The 13,692-nt window shown below is 34.0% G+C and overlaps 1 protein-coding gene across 5 annotated transcripts; it reads right to left on the minus strand.

The window, feature by feature from the left end:
• Positions 1–582: 582 nt before the first annotated feature.
• LOC106655201 (mothers against decapentaplegic homolog 4) lies at positions 583–13,127 on the minus strand. 5 transcript variants are annotated; one of them, XM_014375458.2, is made up of 9 exons: positions 12,760–13,127; positions 8,948–9,096; positions 8,491–8,770; positions 7,511–7,750; positions 7,041–7,205; positions 6,577–6,747; positions 5,123–5,314; positions 4,378–5,048; positions 583–4,297 (listed from the first exon to the last, which is right to left on the minus strand). In XM_014375458.2, the coding sequence occupies exons 1-9, from the start codon at positions 13,085–13,087 to the stop codon at positions 4,223–4,225; spliced, it is 2,271 nt and encodes a 756-aa protein (XP_014230944.1). In that variant the 5' UTR covers positions 13,088–13,127; the 3' UTR covers positions 583–4,222. The 5 variants fall into 5 exon arrangements, with proteins under 5 accessions (XP_014230944.1, XP_014230945.1, XP_014230943.1 ...); XM_014375459.2 differs by having other exon boundaries at positions 7,041–7,097; positions 7,511–7,765; XM_014375457.2 differs by having other exon boundaries at positions 7,511–7,765.
• Positions 13,128–13,692: the final 565 nt, after the last annotated feature.

Genomic DNA, 13,692 nt, shown 5'->3' on the forward strand with positions numbered 1-13,692 from the left:
CTATGAACAAAAGTTGCATAAGTCAGAGATCTCATCATTCAGCGATTCATCAATCTATTTTTTTTTTTTTTTTTAATTTGTTCATTTCGAGATTATTGTGATTGTTTATGTAATTAGGTGCACAATGGATGTAACAACTAATAGATATACAAGCATTTAATTTGGGCAAGTATAATTATTTTATCACTTTTTCGTGAAGGGTTGTACCAATTGGTGAGTTAATATTATTTTAATAATGTATTTGCTTTATAATATCACTCTTTGTGAATATAATAAATTTATACGTGTAATTATTCAAATATAATTATCAAATATTATTGAATATTCAGTTACATTAAAGTCGAAATATAGAATACTCGGTTTGCGTTTTCATCTCTTTATATACTTTAAATAAATTTATATTTGCATGAATTTATGTATTTTTAAACACGTATCTTGCAAACGATAGCCACGATCTTTTTTTCGGTTTAACGAGAAATCCATGTACTTCGATTGCAAGTGTAAAGGTATGACCAATTCTTCACCCAATTTATCTGAAATGATAAAGTAGCAATAAGGATATTATAAATAAAAAGGAGAATGTAAAAAAATAACGTACATGAATAATAATTTTATACACACGTTTTATGGTTCTTACAGAATTTTGTTACAATAAAGTAATGACATGATAGCTGAGCTAACATAAAACTTTCTGCATTTTTAAAATGTATATTAAAAAAGTTTTATTCTACACTTCAATTTTGCAAACAGTTTTTATAGACGAATAATATATATAATATATATATTAATGGATACGCAATAACTCAAAAGTACTCTAACGAAAACTTACTTTTTGAAGCTCCAATGCTATATAATTTTTGCATAATTACATTATAACAGTAGCAATTTCAATTTTCACAAACAATTTTTCTAACAATGACTTTTACAAACACTTATAAGATACTCCATGAATGAATAATAAAAAGCTTCTTATGAAATCATATCAAGTTTTACACATAGTTATTAAATACGTTTTTCAGTGATTCATATATTGCACTTATATGTCGATCCGGGTATAAAAAGAAGATGCGTCAACAGTACCTACATGTTATAAAATACATACTTAACGAAAAAATAAGCTTACGCATGTTAATTTTTTTATTTTACCATTCAAATTTCAATAATATATCGATTCATATATATGTATTTATGAGTGTAATTTTAGGTACGTCGTTATGGATTATATATCTACTCATTTAATATAGAGGCTAGCAGGCTTATAAATCTTGTACTGATTTCATTTGTAACTCTTGATAGAACACTAAAAATCTTATCGAAACGCACGCTTCAGATGTAGACGCTAATTTTTTTTATTCATTTTTTTTTACATTTGTATGTAAACGAAAACAATAGATGCAAATTTGACAAAAGCGTCATTTTCCTCGAGAATATTTTTGGTCAATAAACAATATTTATATACAATTGTTTTATGAACTTTGAATTTAGTTTTTTTCCTTTTTTGCTTGAAATGAACGAGAGTTAGGTAGGCGACGCAAAATTTAACAAATTTATATCAAAATTCATGCTCAGCTGTACATGATAAATTGGTCACCATAATGCAACCTAGAGTTGAAACTCATTCCCGTATTTTTTGAAGTAAATGATTAAACATTTTTCTTAAAAGTAGCAGTCTTGAATGAATACAAAAATAATTTTTACTATTGTTTTAATCAAAATGACATTGACCATTTGGTAGCATGAAGCACGAATATTAATAATTATATTACACGTAACTAGACGTATTTTTTTATCTGTATCAAATAAAATTTGATACAATATCGCAAGAATTACAACGCATTTCGAACAACTTTCAATTAGAAACTACATACCTTATTTTGTACATGTAAAAGATTTTTTACGCCCCTACCAAAACGATCTCTTCTACCAAATTTCATCTAAACTCATGTAGTTAGGTAAAAAACGATTATGTAATATGTTCAGCACCAGAATTAGAAAAAGTTCGACGTGCGTATTCATCCTAAACAATTCATCTTTCATAATTTTCAGTACTGCTTATGCGTGAAAAATACAGTATAGCAAATTCTTTTTTATTGTAAAAAATTTCTAGATATTTTTATTGATGTAAATGTATCATTTAATATTTCATTAGATTAATAGATGGCACGTTGATCATTATTATTACTATTCACTACAATTCAGTGATTCGTTATGTATTATACTCGTTTATTAGAGTCACAGAAAAAATTTGTCACCTTGATTTTACCAATGGTTAATTTTGTACCACATTTTTTATTCTTTTTCTTTTTATTTAAGGGCAGTTCAACAGTTTCACATCATTTCTTTTTTCACTTTTTTTCATTTTTCTATGTATTCTTATTTAATATATAAAAAGGTACTATTTATACCCACAACTACATATAATGCATCTTGTATATTCAAGGTTCTACTATCTGCATTCATTATTTTTTTAAAATCCATTTTCAACATCACAGTGGCACTCAATCATTTGTAGCAGTTTTATGTTTTTTGTTCAATATTCTTCAGAACAAGATATATATCTTTTCACTGTACAGATGATTTTTAATATTTTTGAAAATATTTTTTAATTATGCAATATTAGAACGGAATATCACAAGATAATAATTTCGATAATTTATCTAAGTGCCATTGAATTAGACAAAACGAAAATTTTACGACGTGAACAATTTTATTTGATTTGAAAAATATGTAATACTTATTCTGAATTTCAAGAACAATTAAATTAACATTCAGTACTACATTATCAAATTACACGTTAATGACTGTTTTAAATAAGCTAAATTCCTTTCTGAGATCATATAAATTATATTTACATATACAATTGACAGTAAAACTCAAACAATGCTCATATATGCAGTGTGAATTACCTTCAAATAAAGCAGAAAAATAAGCAAAGCACTACTAAATGGATATTGTTTTTGTTTTTAGATTAAACAATTAATCGACATAGTCTTAAGTAATAATGAATGCGTAACTGTATTTGTTTCTTGGCTACACACTCGTTATTTATGATTGCTGAATTAATGCACTGAGTATGATTCTAATAATTTAACGAATCATTATAATTACATTTTTTAATCTGCACTTATTTTTCTAATTCTTATATAATATCAATAATTGAATCACGACGAATATGAATACATAATATGATAAATGTAATAAAAAAAATTGATTAACAGCAAATATATATAAGTATTCAACAAGTACTACATGATATAGTAACTTTAAAAAAAAACATACATGAGGAGGAACAAACACCTCAGGAAGAACATGACAAGAACAGGATAAAAATGATGAAATACTTTTTGAAATTACTCATCAAATCATTAATAAAAAAATACAACAGCTTGTTCCACCTCTGAAAAATATATGGATGATGACACAATAATAGTAATCCCTTAGTATTCTTTTTACACATCCAAACAATTTTGGAGGAAGGCTAATATTAATTCATCATGTTTATTCAGTTAAAATTTTTGTCCATTATAAACACCTTCCCATATACCTCACTATAGTTCTATTTTTATAAATGAATAACGTATACATGATCACACTGCCTGACCACAGGCTTTTTTCCTTTGAAGAACAACACACGTGAGACGATTTCAATTATTTTCCGTAACGTTTTCTAGAATACAATGTATAAAAAGGCTTGGGAAGATTTATATAATCTTCAGTAGACTTTTTTTAAATTTCATTTGTACGTTCATTTGCGTTTCCGCGCAATACCACTTTAAAAAACTACCTGCACACACGTCATTGGTCTCCAAATATTTTTTTCATTAATGTACAGAGGCGCGTATGAAATAATTTCACCAAAACAAGTTTGCCCTAACAACAATTGAATAATTTTTTGTTCTTCGACCGAGCTAATCAATAAACTTTTCAATTGCATTTTTTCATATATTTTATCCAATATATTTATACAATAAATCATTATGTCACTGGTTATTGGATTCGTTTCTAATGTTCGGGAAAATTTTTCATTTTTTCGAGGCTTTAACTTGACAGCTTCAATGATTTCAGCTTAATCTGCTTTTTTTATACTTCTAGTCTCGAGCATACAACTGTGAGACACTTGCAAGCTCTTGAGCTATGTCATCCATGTTAAGTTCAATGCTATAGCTCGCGTCACATCAAATTAGATGTTTTGAACCGATGCTATTTCGATGCTGCCGATTTGTTAATCACGTGGACCATCGATTGGCATTGTGTGTAATACCTCATCCAGAAGCTGCAAAGCTCTATGCAAATGAACCTGCGAATCAATTATAATTTAAGTATCAACATACTAAGTAGTCTAATACGTGTTCGTGAAGCATACAAATTTTAACTAACTTCTATCCAACAAGGAGTATCTTTGATACTCGTTCGAGGGTAATCTGGGCCCCATCCTTTGACAAAACTCAGTCGCAAAATACACAAACGACGAAGATCGTCGACACCGATACCAGCTGCTGCACTGAGATTTTTCGTAATCGGCGCACCAGGAGTAAGATGACCAGCTACAGCAGCCGCCTGAGCAGCAGCAGCAGCTTGAGCTGTGGCTGCTTGCCCACGCATTTGCTTGTGACATTGCCGTAAGTCAAATACTTTGATGTAGGCAGCAGGGTAAATTTTGTGAACAGCGTCGCCCGGCGCACGTCCTGCTTCGCGATCCAAATAATACGACTGAACAAATACGCTGTGCTCGCTGAGACAGCGCAACCAGACGTCACCTTCACCCCTCAAATCCAACACTACACCTTTACCGATATGAAGCCGAGCTCGTTCGCTTTGATCGGTTCTATGAACGTTGCTGAGGGCACCGAGGCAGAAACGGTTCCCTCCACTGGGATCAACATATCCGTCAACGGTGACGGTCGGGCAACTACTACTAACTTTAAATGTCTCGCCAACCTGAGTATCCAGTTCGAAATAAGCTACCGAGCACCAATACTCGGGAGCGGGTTGAGTCGATAGTAAGCCACCACTCATATTACCAGTCACATCGCTACTATGATTTCCCCCTATGACAATCAAAAATAATGAGCATATACAATTATTATAATGTGACCAAAATCATTTGATAATAAAAACTTACAATATGGTGTCGTACGTTGAAGATGCCGAGGATCAGGTGGCTGCATACTTTGCGTATACGTAAGTGTATTTGCACCTGTCCATTGTGGTGCACCGGTGTTATATGGATTAGTAGCTGTTCCTACGTTATAGCCATTATTTTGATGATGCAAATGAACTGGTGAGACTGGAGAACCTTGACTACCTCCTGCAGCTAAATAAAAAATATTATCTATAATACTGTAAGTCTACAAAATAAGTACTAAGTATTAAAAAGGATCTTTTGTCTAGATGAAAAAACAACAAGGAAATGTAAAAGTGTAAAAAATAGTAAGAAATATTTATGAAGTCGATGAAAACCGTGAAAATTGGAATTTCGCAAGAAATCCATCGAGTTTTTGAATAAAGTTCTCCAAACTAAGAGAACATTTTTCGATAAATAAAAAAATTGTAAAATCAGATTCTACAGTTTAGTTCTCTACCAATGCATCTATATTATACAAAATGAGTGGCGTCATCCACATTTTGTATTCACTATATCTTCGTTAATTTCTTTCAATCCAAAAATAAAAAAAAACGAGTGGAATATTTTTGAATATCACGGAGTACATTCAAAAATTTTTGAGAATACATTGATGCTACTTCCAAACAGTCACGAAGTAAAAAATCGACTAATTTTAAACACATATTTTATTTTTACTATTTTTAATATCATCCATCTTTCTTTACTTTTATAAAAAAATTAAAAAGAGTTATTTAAAATCTGAGTTATTATATTTTAATCAGCTTTAATTAATTCAGAATATTGTGAAGAATGGAAGAAAAACGCATGTAATATTTTGAAGTTATTACTTTTTAATCCTGAAAATAATTTTACTTCGAAAAAAATCATTGAAAAATCATCAGAAATACTTGATTTATTTGTATCAAAATTCACTTTGATTTAGGTATTAATGCTGACATTTTACTCGGGAGTTTAAAGTTTTATATTGTGTATTTTCAATTCTTTTTCACATTTATGCAAAACAAAATGCACTTGAGTGTAATTAGAACGGCAACGTGTCTCAAAAATTATTAACCACATGTAAAATATAATTTCATAGAATAACACAGTGTATCATGTTCAATTATTATTAATTTTCCTACACCTCTGGTCCTAACTAAAAACTTTTTAATGCAATATCTTTTTATGTAATTAAAATTTTTTTAGAAACATTACAATTATAATTGTTTTTTTAGTGCAATAGTCAATGAAAAACATTAAAAAACAAAGAAAAACTTTTAAATGTCCTACTGCAACCTAATATTTGTTTTGATTGTTCTATACTTTTATTTTTGATTTTTTGATTTTTTTATATTTAATCATGCCATCAAAATTTTTGTTTATAAAAAAATGGGGAAAAATTGTAAATTTCATATATGAAAATAAAAAATACTTATTTTCCCTGAATAGCCACTTCGATTATAAACACTCACTTAAAGTTGCTGCTAGTGAATCTACTGATGCTGGTGCACTTTGATTAAGGTCCTGTGGTGAAGTTGTTGATGATGTCCCATAAAACTCATTGCTTTGACCTTGTGTTGAGGAAGTAAGTATTTGACCACTACTACTAGCATTACTTGAGTTGAGAGCTTGTGGCTGGTTCCCTTATTTTATGGAAGAAAAAATAAATGTAAATAATTCAATAATCAAGATATTTCAACGATATTTAATTAATGTTTGTAACATATTTTCTTATATAATCAAGCATTTTAAATATTTTGAAAGGTCAAGAATCTAAATACAAAAAAAACTAGATAAGCTTAATTAAATAAAATTGCCATGCATTAATCATGTACAATGAGTAGAATTTAAAGAAAAAATATATAATTGTGAATAACTAGTAAGCTTTTGGGATGATAATTTAGGAGGGACTAAAGCACTTTGCTGTGATACATACAACTAGAGTGTTGAATAAATTTCTTATAGTCAGCCCAGCTCTGTTGATTATTGATTCCTTCAAATGAAATGTTAGGTTTTGTATTATTGGATTCAGTCCCACTAAACAAATTATTGCCACTACTTGATGGTACAGAGTTTGTTGTTGTAATTACTTGTTTTGACCCTATGCATCACAGGTATTAAGCTCAGCAGTAGGTAAGGAGAGAAGGTTCAGGTTGTAATAGAGAAGTAGAAAATAAAAAAAAAGTTAGTTTTTAATTGCTTTAGTAAAGGTAAAAACAAATAATACAAATAATAGTATCTACATGTTTTAATAATAGAACCACTGAAATAAATTTGAAAGCCTAATTTGAGCCAAGGCATCAAATTTTTGTTTATAAAAAAAAGCAGAAACAAAGTGTGACAGAAAAACTAAAGCTTAAATGTAATTACCAATATATAAAATAATAAAAAAAATTTTTAACTTACCAGTTGCAGTAACAGGTAATACAGATACAAAGCTCTGTTGCGAGTTACTTGATTGAGATGATGACTGAGGAAGAGGATGATGTTGAATTGTTTGATTCATTTCACCATCAACATCCATGCCCCCACCAACAGTTACACCAGAAGTTGAAACACCTCCTCCACCAACACTGTATTCATCTTTTACAAGTCGTCCACCAGGTAACACAGACACTCCTGATTGTAACGTCAAACCCGATAGATCTGCAAAAAAGGGATCTGCTTGTGCAGAATGGGGCAGGAGGAAGAGGACGACGATTTTCGTCAAAAACACCAAAGCAACAACGATGAAAAATAATTGTATGCATAAGCAGTTTAAGATTTATAAACAATATAAATAGCTTTGACTAATTAAAATATTTAAGATTAGTTTTCTTTTTTTTATTATTAAAATATTGCTAAAATTTTACCAAAAAATAAAAAGGTAAGTAATATATATGCACATTGCCTCAGCGCAGAATAAATAAATTTGGAGGAAAAAAAGTTCTAAACTCCTATCTTTTAACACATAGCTACCTTTTTAGTTCTGAGCTTAAGAAGATACCTTTCTGTGCTGGGGCGATGATATATACTATCAAATTTCTGTTGCTAATGAAAATCTAATCTTAAAAATATTAATTTTCGAAGCGATAAATTGACTAGAAAAATTTTCACATTTTGAAAACTAATTGCAATTTACTTAATTATCAATAAAATTTATCATGCAGCTTATGTTCAAGTATAATTAAATAATTTATTTTTTTAACAAATATTTGATTTTTTGAGTTTCGATTAAATACTTGAAGAAATAGCCAATTGAAACTTTCAGCAAAATATAGAGCAGAGCAACTAATTAAATAATTATCAGTCGCATAAAGCTTTTTTTGTTTATCAAAGCAACAGCAATTAACTTCCACCACCATGTATATTAACAAAGTATCGTTAGCAAATAATAGATATCGTACCTATGCCAGGTGAAACAACACGTTCATAGTGATAAGGGTTAACACAAACGGAATCACACTTGAGATCAAAAGCAAACTGACAGTATTTGATGTGCTTCAGTTCATTTTTGTGCAAGTCAGGCCATCGCCAAATACGAGCATAGATCACATGAGGGAAGCCCTTTCGCCCAGCAACTTGCAATCGTCCATCTAATGTTCTTTGTATTGTTACGCATTTACTAGGATGGGATCCATTTGTAGTTATTGCTGTTATTAGACTATCTAGTTCATCTCGCTTTTCCTAAAAATAAGATTATCAAATATAGTTAAACGCTAATAATGATAAATTGTGGCTATACTGTACAATACCGATGAAATAATGTATTTTATAAGAGCATTAAAGATGAAAGTAAAAATTAAAATGAACAACAAAATAATACAAAATAAAAAGAAATAAAATTCAGTATTTATGTTATACCTTCAATTTTTTGACAAGAGATTCAATAGCACGTTTACTAAAACTTTCAGTTTCTCCACCTTGTCTGTGACACATCAATGAGTGTACTATACTAAGACAAGCGTCAGCGCTTGTTGGAGCTGCACTGTTGATCACAGGTAATTCTCTCACTGTAAAATAAAGTGAAATATTATTGAAAGTATTGTAACATTTCAAGTACTGATTTTATCTAAACATTAAAATTGTTATATTCTACAAGTTATTATTTTTTCCAAAACATTTCTTGAGATTAACAAGAATGTTTCAAAATATATAGAATTAGATAATTAGAAGCTTATTTTGAATGAATTGAAATTTGCTTGATCATCATTTTATTTTCATTTTACTGTTATAACATAAAATAAAAAAATAAAAACAAATAGAGAGTTGAGGGGAAAAAAATTGTAAGGCATTTAATTTTTTCCACGACCCCCACCTCGTTGATCTTGACAGCTGTGAGCATAGTTCACACGCGACGTACACATGCCCCCTCTTTTGTATTACGTTGTATGCAAGTTGCACTGTACAGCCATGGCGAAAATGTTTTTTTTTTGTCGCTGCGATGTTGATGTTTATCGCGGGTACTACAAGCACGCTCGACTGAAAAGCAAGGCGAGGACAGAAACGCGAGCAAGGCTCGTGCTGTACTTACTTTCGGGAGGATTCGGCTGCATCGGGGGCGAGGGATAGAGATGGCCGCCCCCGCCTGCAAGTCCGACCATGTCGGTGAAGGCCGTGGCGGCAGTGGATACCTGAAGAGCTGCAGTAGCTACTGCAGCTGGACAAAACGTCGTGGTCGCCGTGGTCGACGTCGTTGCTGCTGTTGTTTGGCCTTTATTCGCAAAGAACTAGCAAGTACTGCTACTAATGCTGCGTTGGAGTGGCGTCGTCGACGTTTGTGGGCCGACGACTGCACAATACACAAGCGCGAGCGTTGATATCGTGGTCAGTCAGCAGTAGCGCGACAGACTGGCGCCGTTCATCTGCTAATGCTGCTGCTGCGGCTGCTATTGCTGCTGCGTTGTTGCCCTGTTGCTGCTGCTAGTCGAACAATTTGACTCGTGGCTGCGACGATAGCGGACGGTTCATGCAGTCAGCACAGCTCTCGTCGTCCCTCGCACCAACGAGCATAATTTATTCAAGCTCGTCGATGTTGTTGATGCTCTGGCACCCGTGTATCAGCTGCGCTGCACAGACCGCGAGTCGCAAAGACGATGCCTCGAATGCAGTCAACGATTTCGATGACTACGATTTTCAACTCGATCTCGACGACGACTGCATTAATGAGAGAGAGAGAGAGAAAGAGAGACCAATTCGCGCACAGCAATCGCGTTGTTATATACACACAGAGAAGCGTGTGCGCACACGCGTACCCAAAAAAATCTGCGCCTCCGTACGAAGTTGCGATGGGTAAGCGGAGGTTTTCACGGCGTTTCCTTCGCTTTCTCGGTCGTCCCTTTTACACGCACGCTCGGGAACAGCTCGGGGAGTCGCGGCACGCACGTACACCAGCACTCAGAACTGCTAGAGACTAGAGAGAGAGAGAACTCCTTTGTAGCACTTCTTTCTTTCTCTCTCTCTCTCTCTTTCTGTGCGTTCCGTGGGTACACTGAGTATGCCAATGTAAATGGTATATGTATATCGTTGGCTTTTTCGCTCCCTCTCTCTCTTCTCTCTTTCTCTCTTTCTCGCACTCTTTTGCTCCTCCGCGCAACGGAGCGGTGGCGGCGGCGGCGGCGGCAGCGGCAGCAGCAGCTCACTTCGACTCCGCGCTCTATAGCGCACAGTTTGCCACGGCTCCGCTTTTTCGCACACTACTCTGCACTTGTGCGCAGATATAACGCGCTGCTATGTAATATAACTCCGTATTTGTATCGGAGTACACACGCTTCGCATCTCTCTCTCTCTCTCTCTCTCTCTCTATACGTACTCTTGCTATAACAGTATCATAGACCTGAATTGCTCTAGACGTGTATTACACGTTAAAATATGTCCGTGTCCGGCTTGTAGTGTTAACATTACATAGGCATTTTTTAATTTTATAGTTTCATATTACATACCTATAGCAAACATTATGGGCAATTTGATTAAACGCTCGATTCGGTGCTCTTTCGCTCTCGCCGCGGCCACTCGAAATGAAGTACCCGTAATGTGCTGTTATTATGATTATTGAGAAGCTCGCTCAACTAAGCGAAATGTTTTTCTCTTCAAAACGAGACTATCCGCGTAATGGCTTATTTCGAAAAAAGAATCATCTCGTACATAGCATAGTTAATGAGCCGCAAGTATTCTAAAACGAGGTCTACTATTGTTTCGAACACAATATATAACTCGATCATGCACACACGAGCGTCGTACCAAACTTTCATTTGGATTCGTGTATATTTTGACGTTAACCGAGTCGCTACTTGTATATATGAGCGGCGTCGCGTGTCAATGTCGTTTGTGGTGTATCATATATAATACGTTTGAAAGGATGCGCGAGCGTACCTGCCTGTGTGTGCGTGTGTCATTGTGCAGCGCTCGGTAGCTCTATATTTATAATATACGTGCGCTGTTTTGAAGCGCGCGACAAGTGCTGTATTCCAACATAATACTGCAATGACCATAATGCTGTTGTAGCTGTTGTAGCTGCGTCAGCAATACGCACGATTCACGGGCATGTGTAATGCACGAGATATACACCCACCCGCGCCACCGGAATACGAGTACCTCCCCATGCGCGAGTCACGCATAGACGCGTGCAATGAACGCGTCGGAGTCGAGCCGCGGCGAGTTGGCATCTCGTCGTGCACAGCGCGAAGGATGAAGATGAGCCGTGGCTCGCCAATTGCCGTCGCCGTCGGTGTGCAGCCGCAGCACCGGCTCGTATATTGATTACTCATCCTAGTACGCTTCGCTTTTTATCGCGCTGTGTCATTTGGAATCGATATTTCAGACATCTCAAACAACTATGTGACTTTCGGATGCATCGAAACATTTGTGTCTTACCATTTTCAGGGGATCTTAAAAATTTTTGTTGGCGACAATTTGACGATACGTTCATTGACGCTGTTGTTTTTATCGATCGATTGTTCCTGTGTATCGCTAGTAGACACTTGTCCATTTTTATGATAAAGAATTGGATTATTATTCAATCGATAATTGGATTTCATGAAATTGTAGAGTTTCAATTTTTTATATACCTTATATAAAATAACTAATTGCGATGAGTAAGTTTAAATGAGAAAATTTAGCATTTCATAAAAAATGTTAAGGACTCGATCCTTAGTCAATATGAAAGGGCATTTCATAAGAAAATAGACAGAAACGTTATCACACAAGAAGGTAGGTGATCTTTCAAAATTATTTAAAAACACATTTTTTACGTTGATCCTACAGTCCAAAAATAACCCGATGATTATGAGTAATTTTGAAATTTATAGATCACAGACTTCCAGACATAAATATTTCACAAGGCGGAAGAAATGATGAACGATATGTTAGGCTTGCGCTAAAAGAAGCAGCCAAAGGTTTCTGTCCTATATAAAGGTGCAATTTGGAACTTGACTTTTACTCATATAAGCTTTCCAGCTAGTTTTAGAAGTGGTTAGTCTGTCACGCATTACTCACAATCAAGCAACTTTAGACACAACAAGATTTATGAAATTTTTTCACTTGGACGCTTATTTTTATTTTCATTATTTCTTTTCTTCGCGCGATGATGAATGCTTGCTTATAAATACATACTAGGTACATATGAGCTTACGATACGTAAAATACATGAAATTGCCGAGACGATGCACTGAACCAACCTTGGTCACCAGCGGGTGTTATTATTTCCGTGATATAAACGTCAGGCGGTTCGCCGCGTCTCTTGGTATCCTTGAGGTATTCATCGAGGCAGTCCGTGGGCCTAGGAGGATGCGAATGAGCCTCGTCCTTGGCAGGTCGAAAGACGCAGAGTTTGTCGAGGCGCGTAGAGGGATCGCTCGTCTCGATTGTGACATCGCAGTCGCTTATCGCGTGTTTGCGCTCGCATTCCCAATAAATCCTACCTTCGACTTCTTTAGACTTGATATAAAGGAAGCCGTCGAGCAGAAGTATGTTTCCGTCCGAAACGATACTGGATATCACGGGCATAGTGTTGAGATACGCGCGACCGAATCCAAACTACTGCTAGTAAGCGTGCGAGCGACAATTTTGACAGATCGAGGCCTTTAAACCGTGTAAACAATACGTGCAGGTACATAAACAAACTTCTTGGAAGTAGCGGCTTTCCGCGGTGACCTGAATAATTAACAATTTCATTACTTATGTTTCTCAATTTTGATTAATGTAATTATCAAATTTAATGTAACCACCTCTAAGCTTTATGCAGTATTCAATAAAGTAAGTGCAATGCCCCAGCGAGTGAAAGCACCATAAATAATAATAAAAAAAAAAATTGTGTATCGATTTAAAATACTTTTTGAATTTCAAAGTATTAAGTAAAGTCTAATATTGTTAAAATATATTTTACGATTGAAACAAAGCAAACCATTATAAAAGGTTTAATTTTATGAGGCACAAGTATAAAAACCCATACTTGGACCTATTTGATTCCAAAACATTATTTTTCATGAGCAATTTTTATTATACTCTATAAAAGTTATAAGAAACTAAGACCCACTTTAATTTTATATTATTAGTAATTAGTTTAACTACATTCATCAAAATTCATAAACGACGAATAAAATCATTTTTTG

Source organism: Trichogramma pretiosum, unplaced genomic scaffold (assembly GCF_000599845.2).
Source record: "Trichogramma pretiosum strain Unisexual culture from Peru unplaced genomic scaffold, Tpre_2.0 scaffold99, whole genome shotgun sequence".
NCBI classification, from domain to species: domain Eukaryota; kingdom Metazoa; phylum Arthropoda; class Insecta; order Hymenoptera; family Trichogrammatidae; genus Trichogramma; species Trichogramma pretiosum.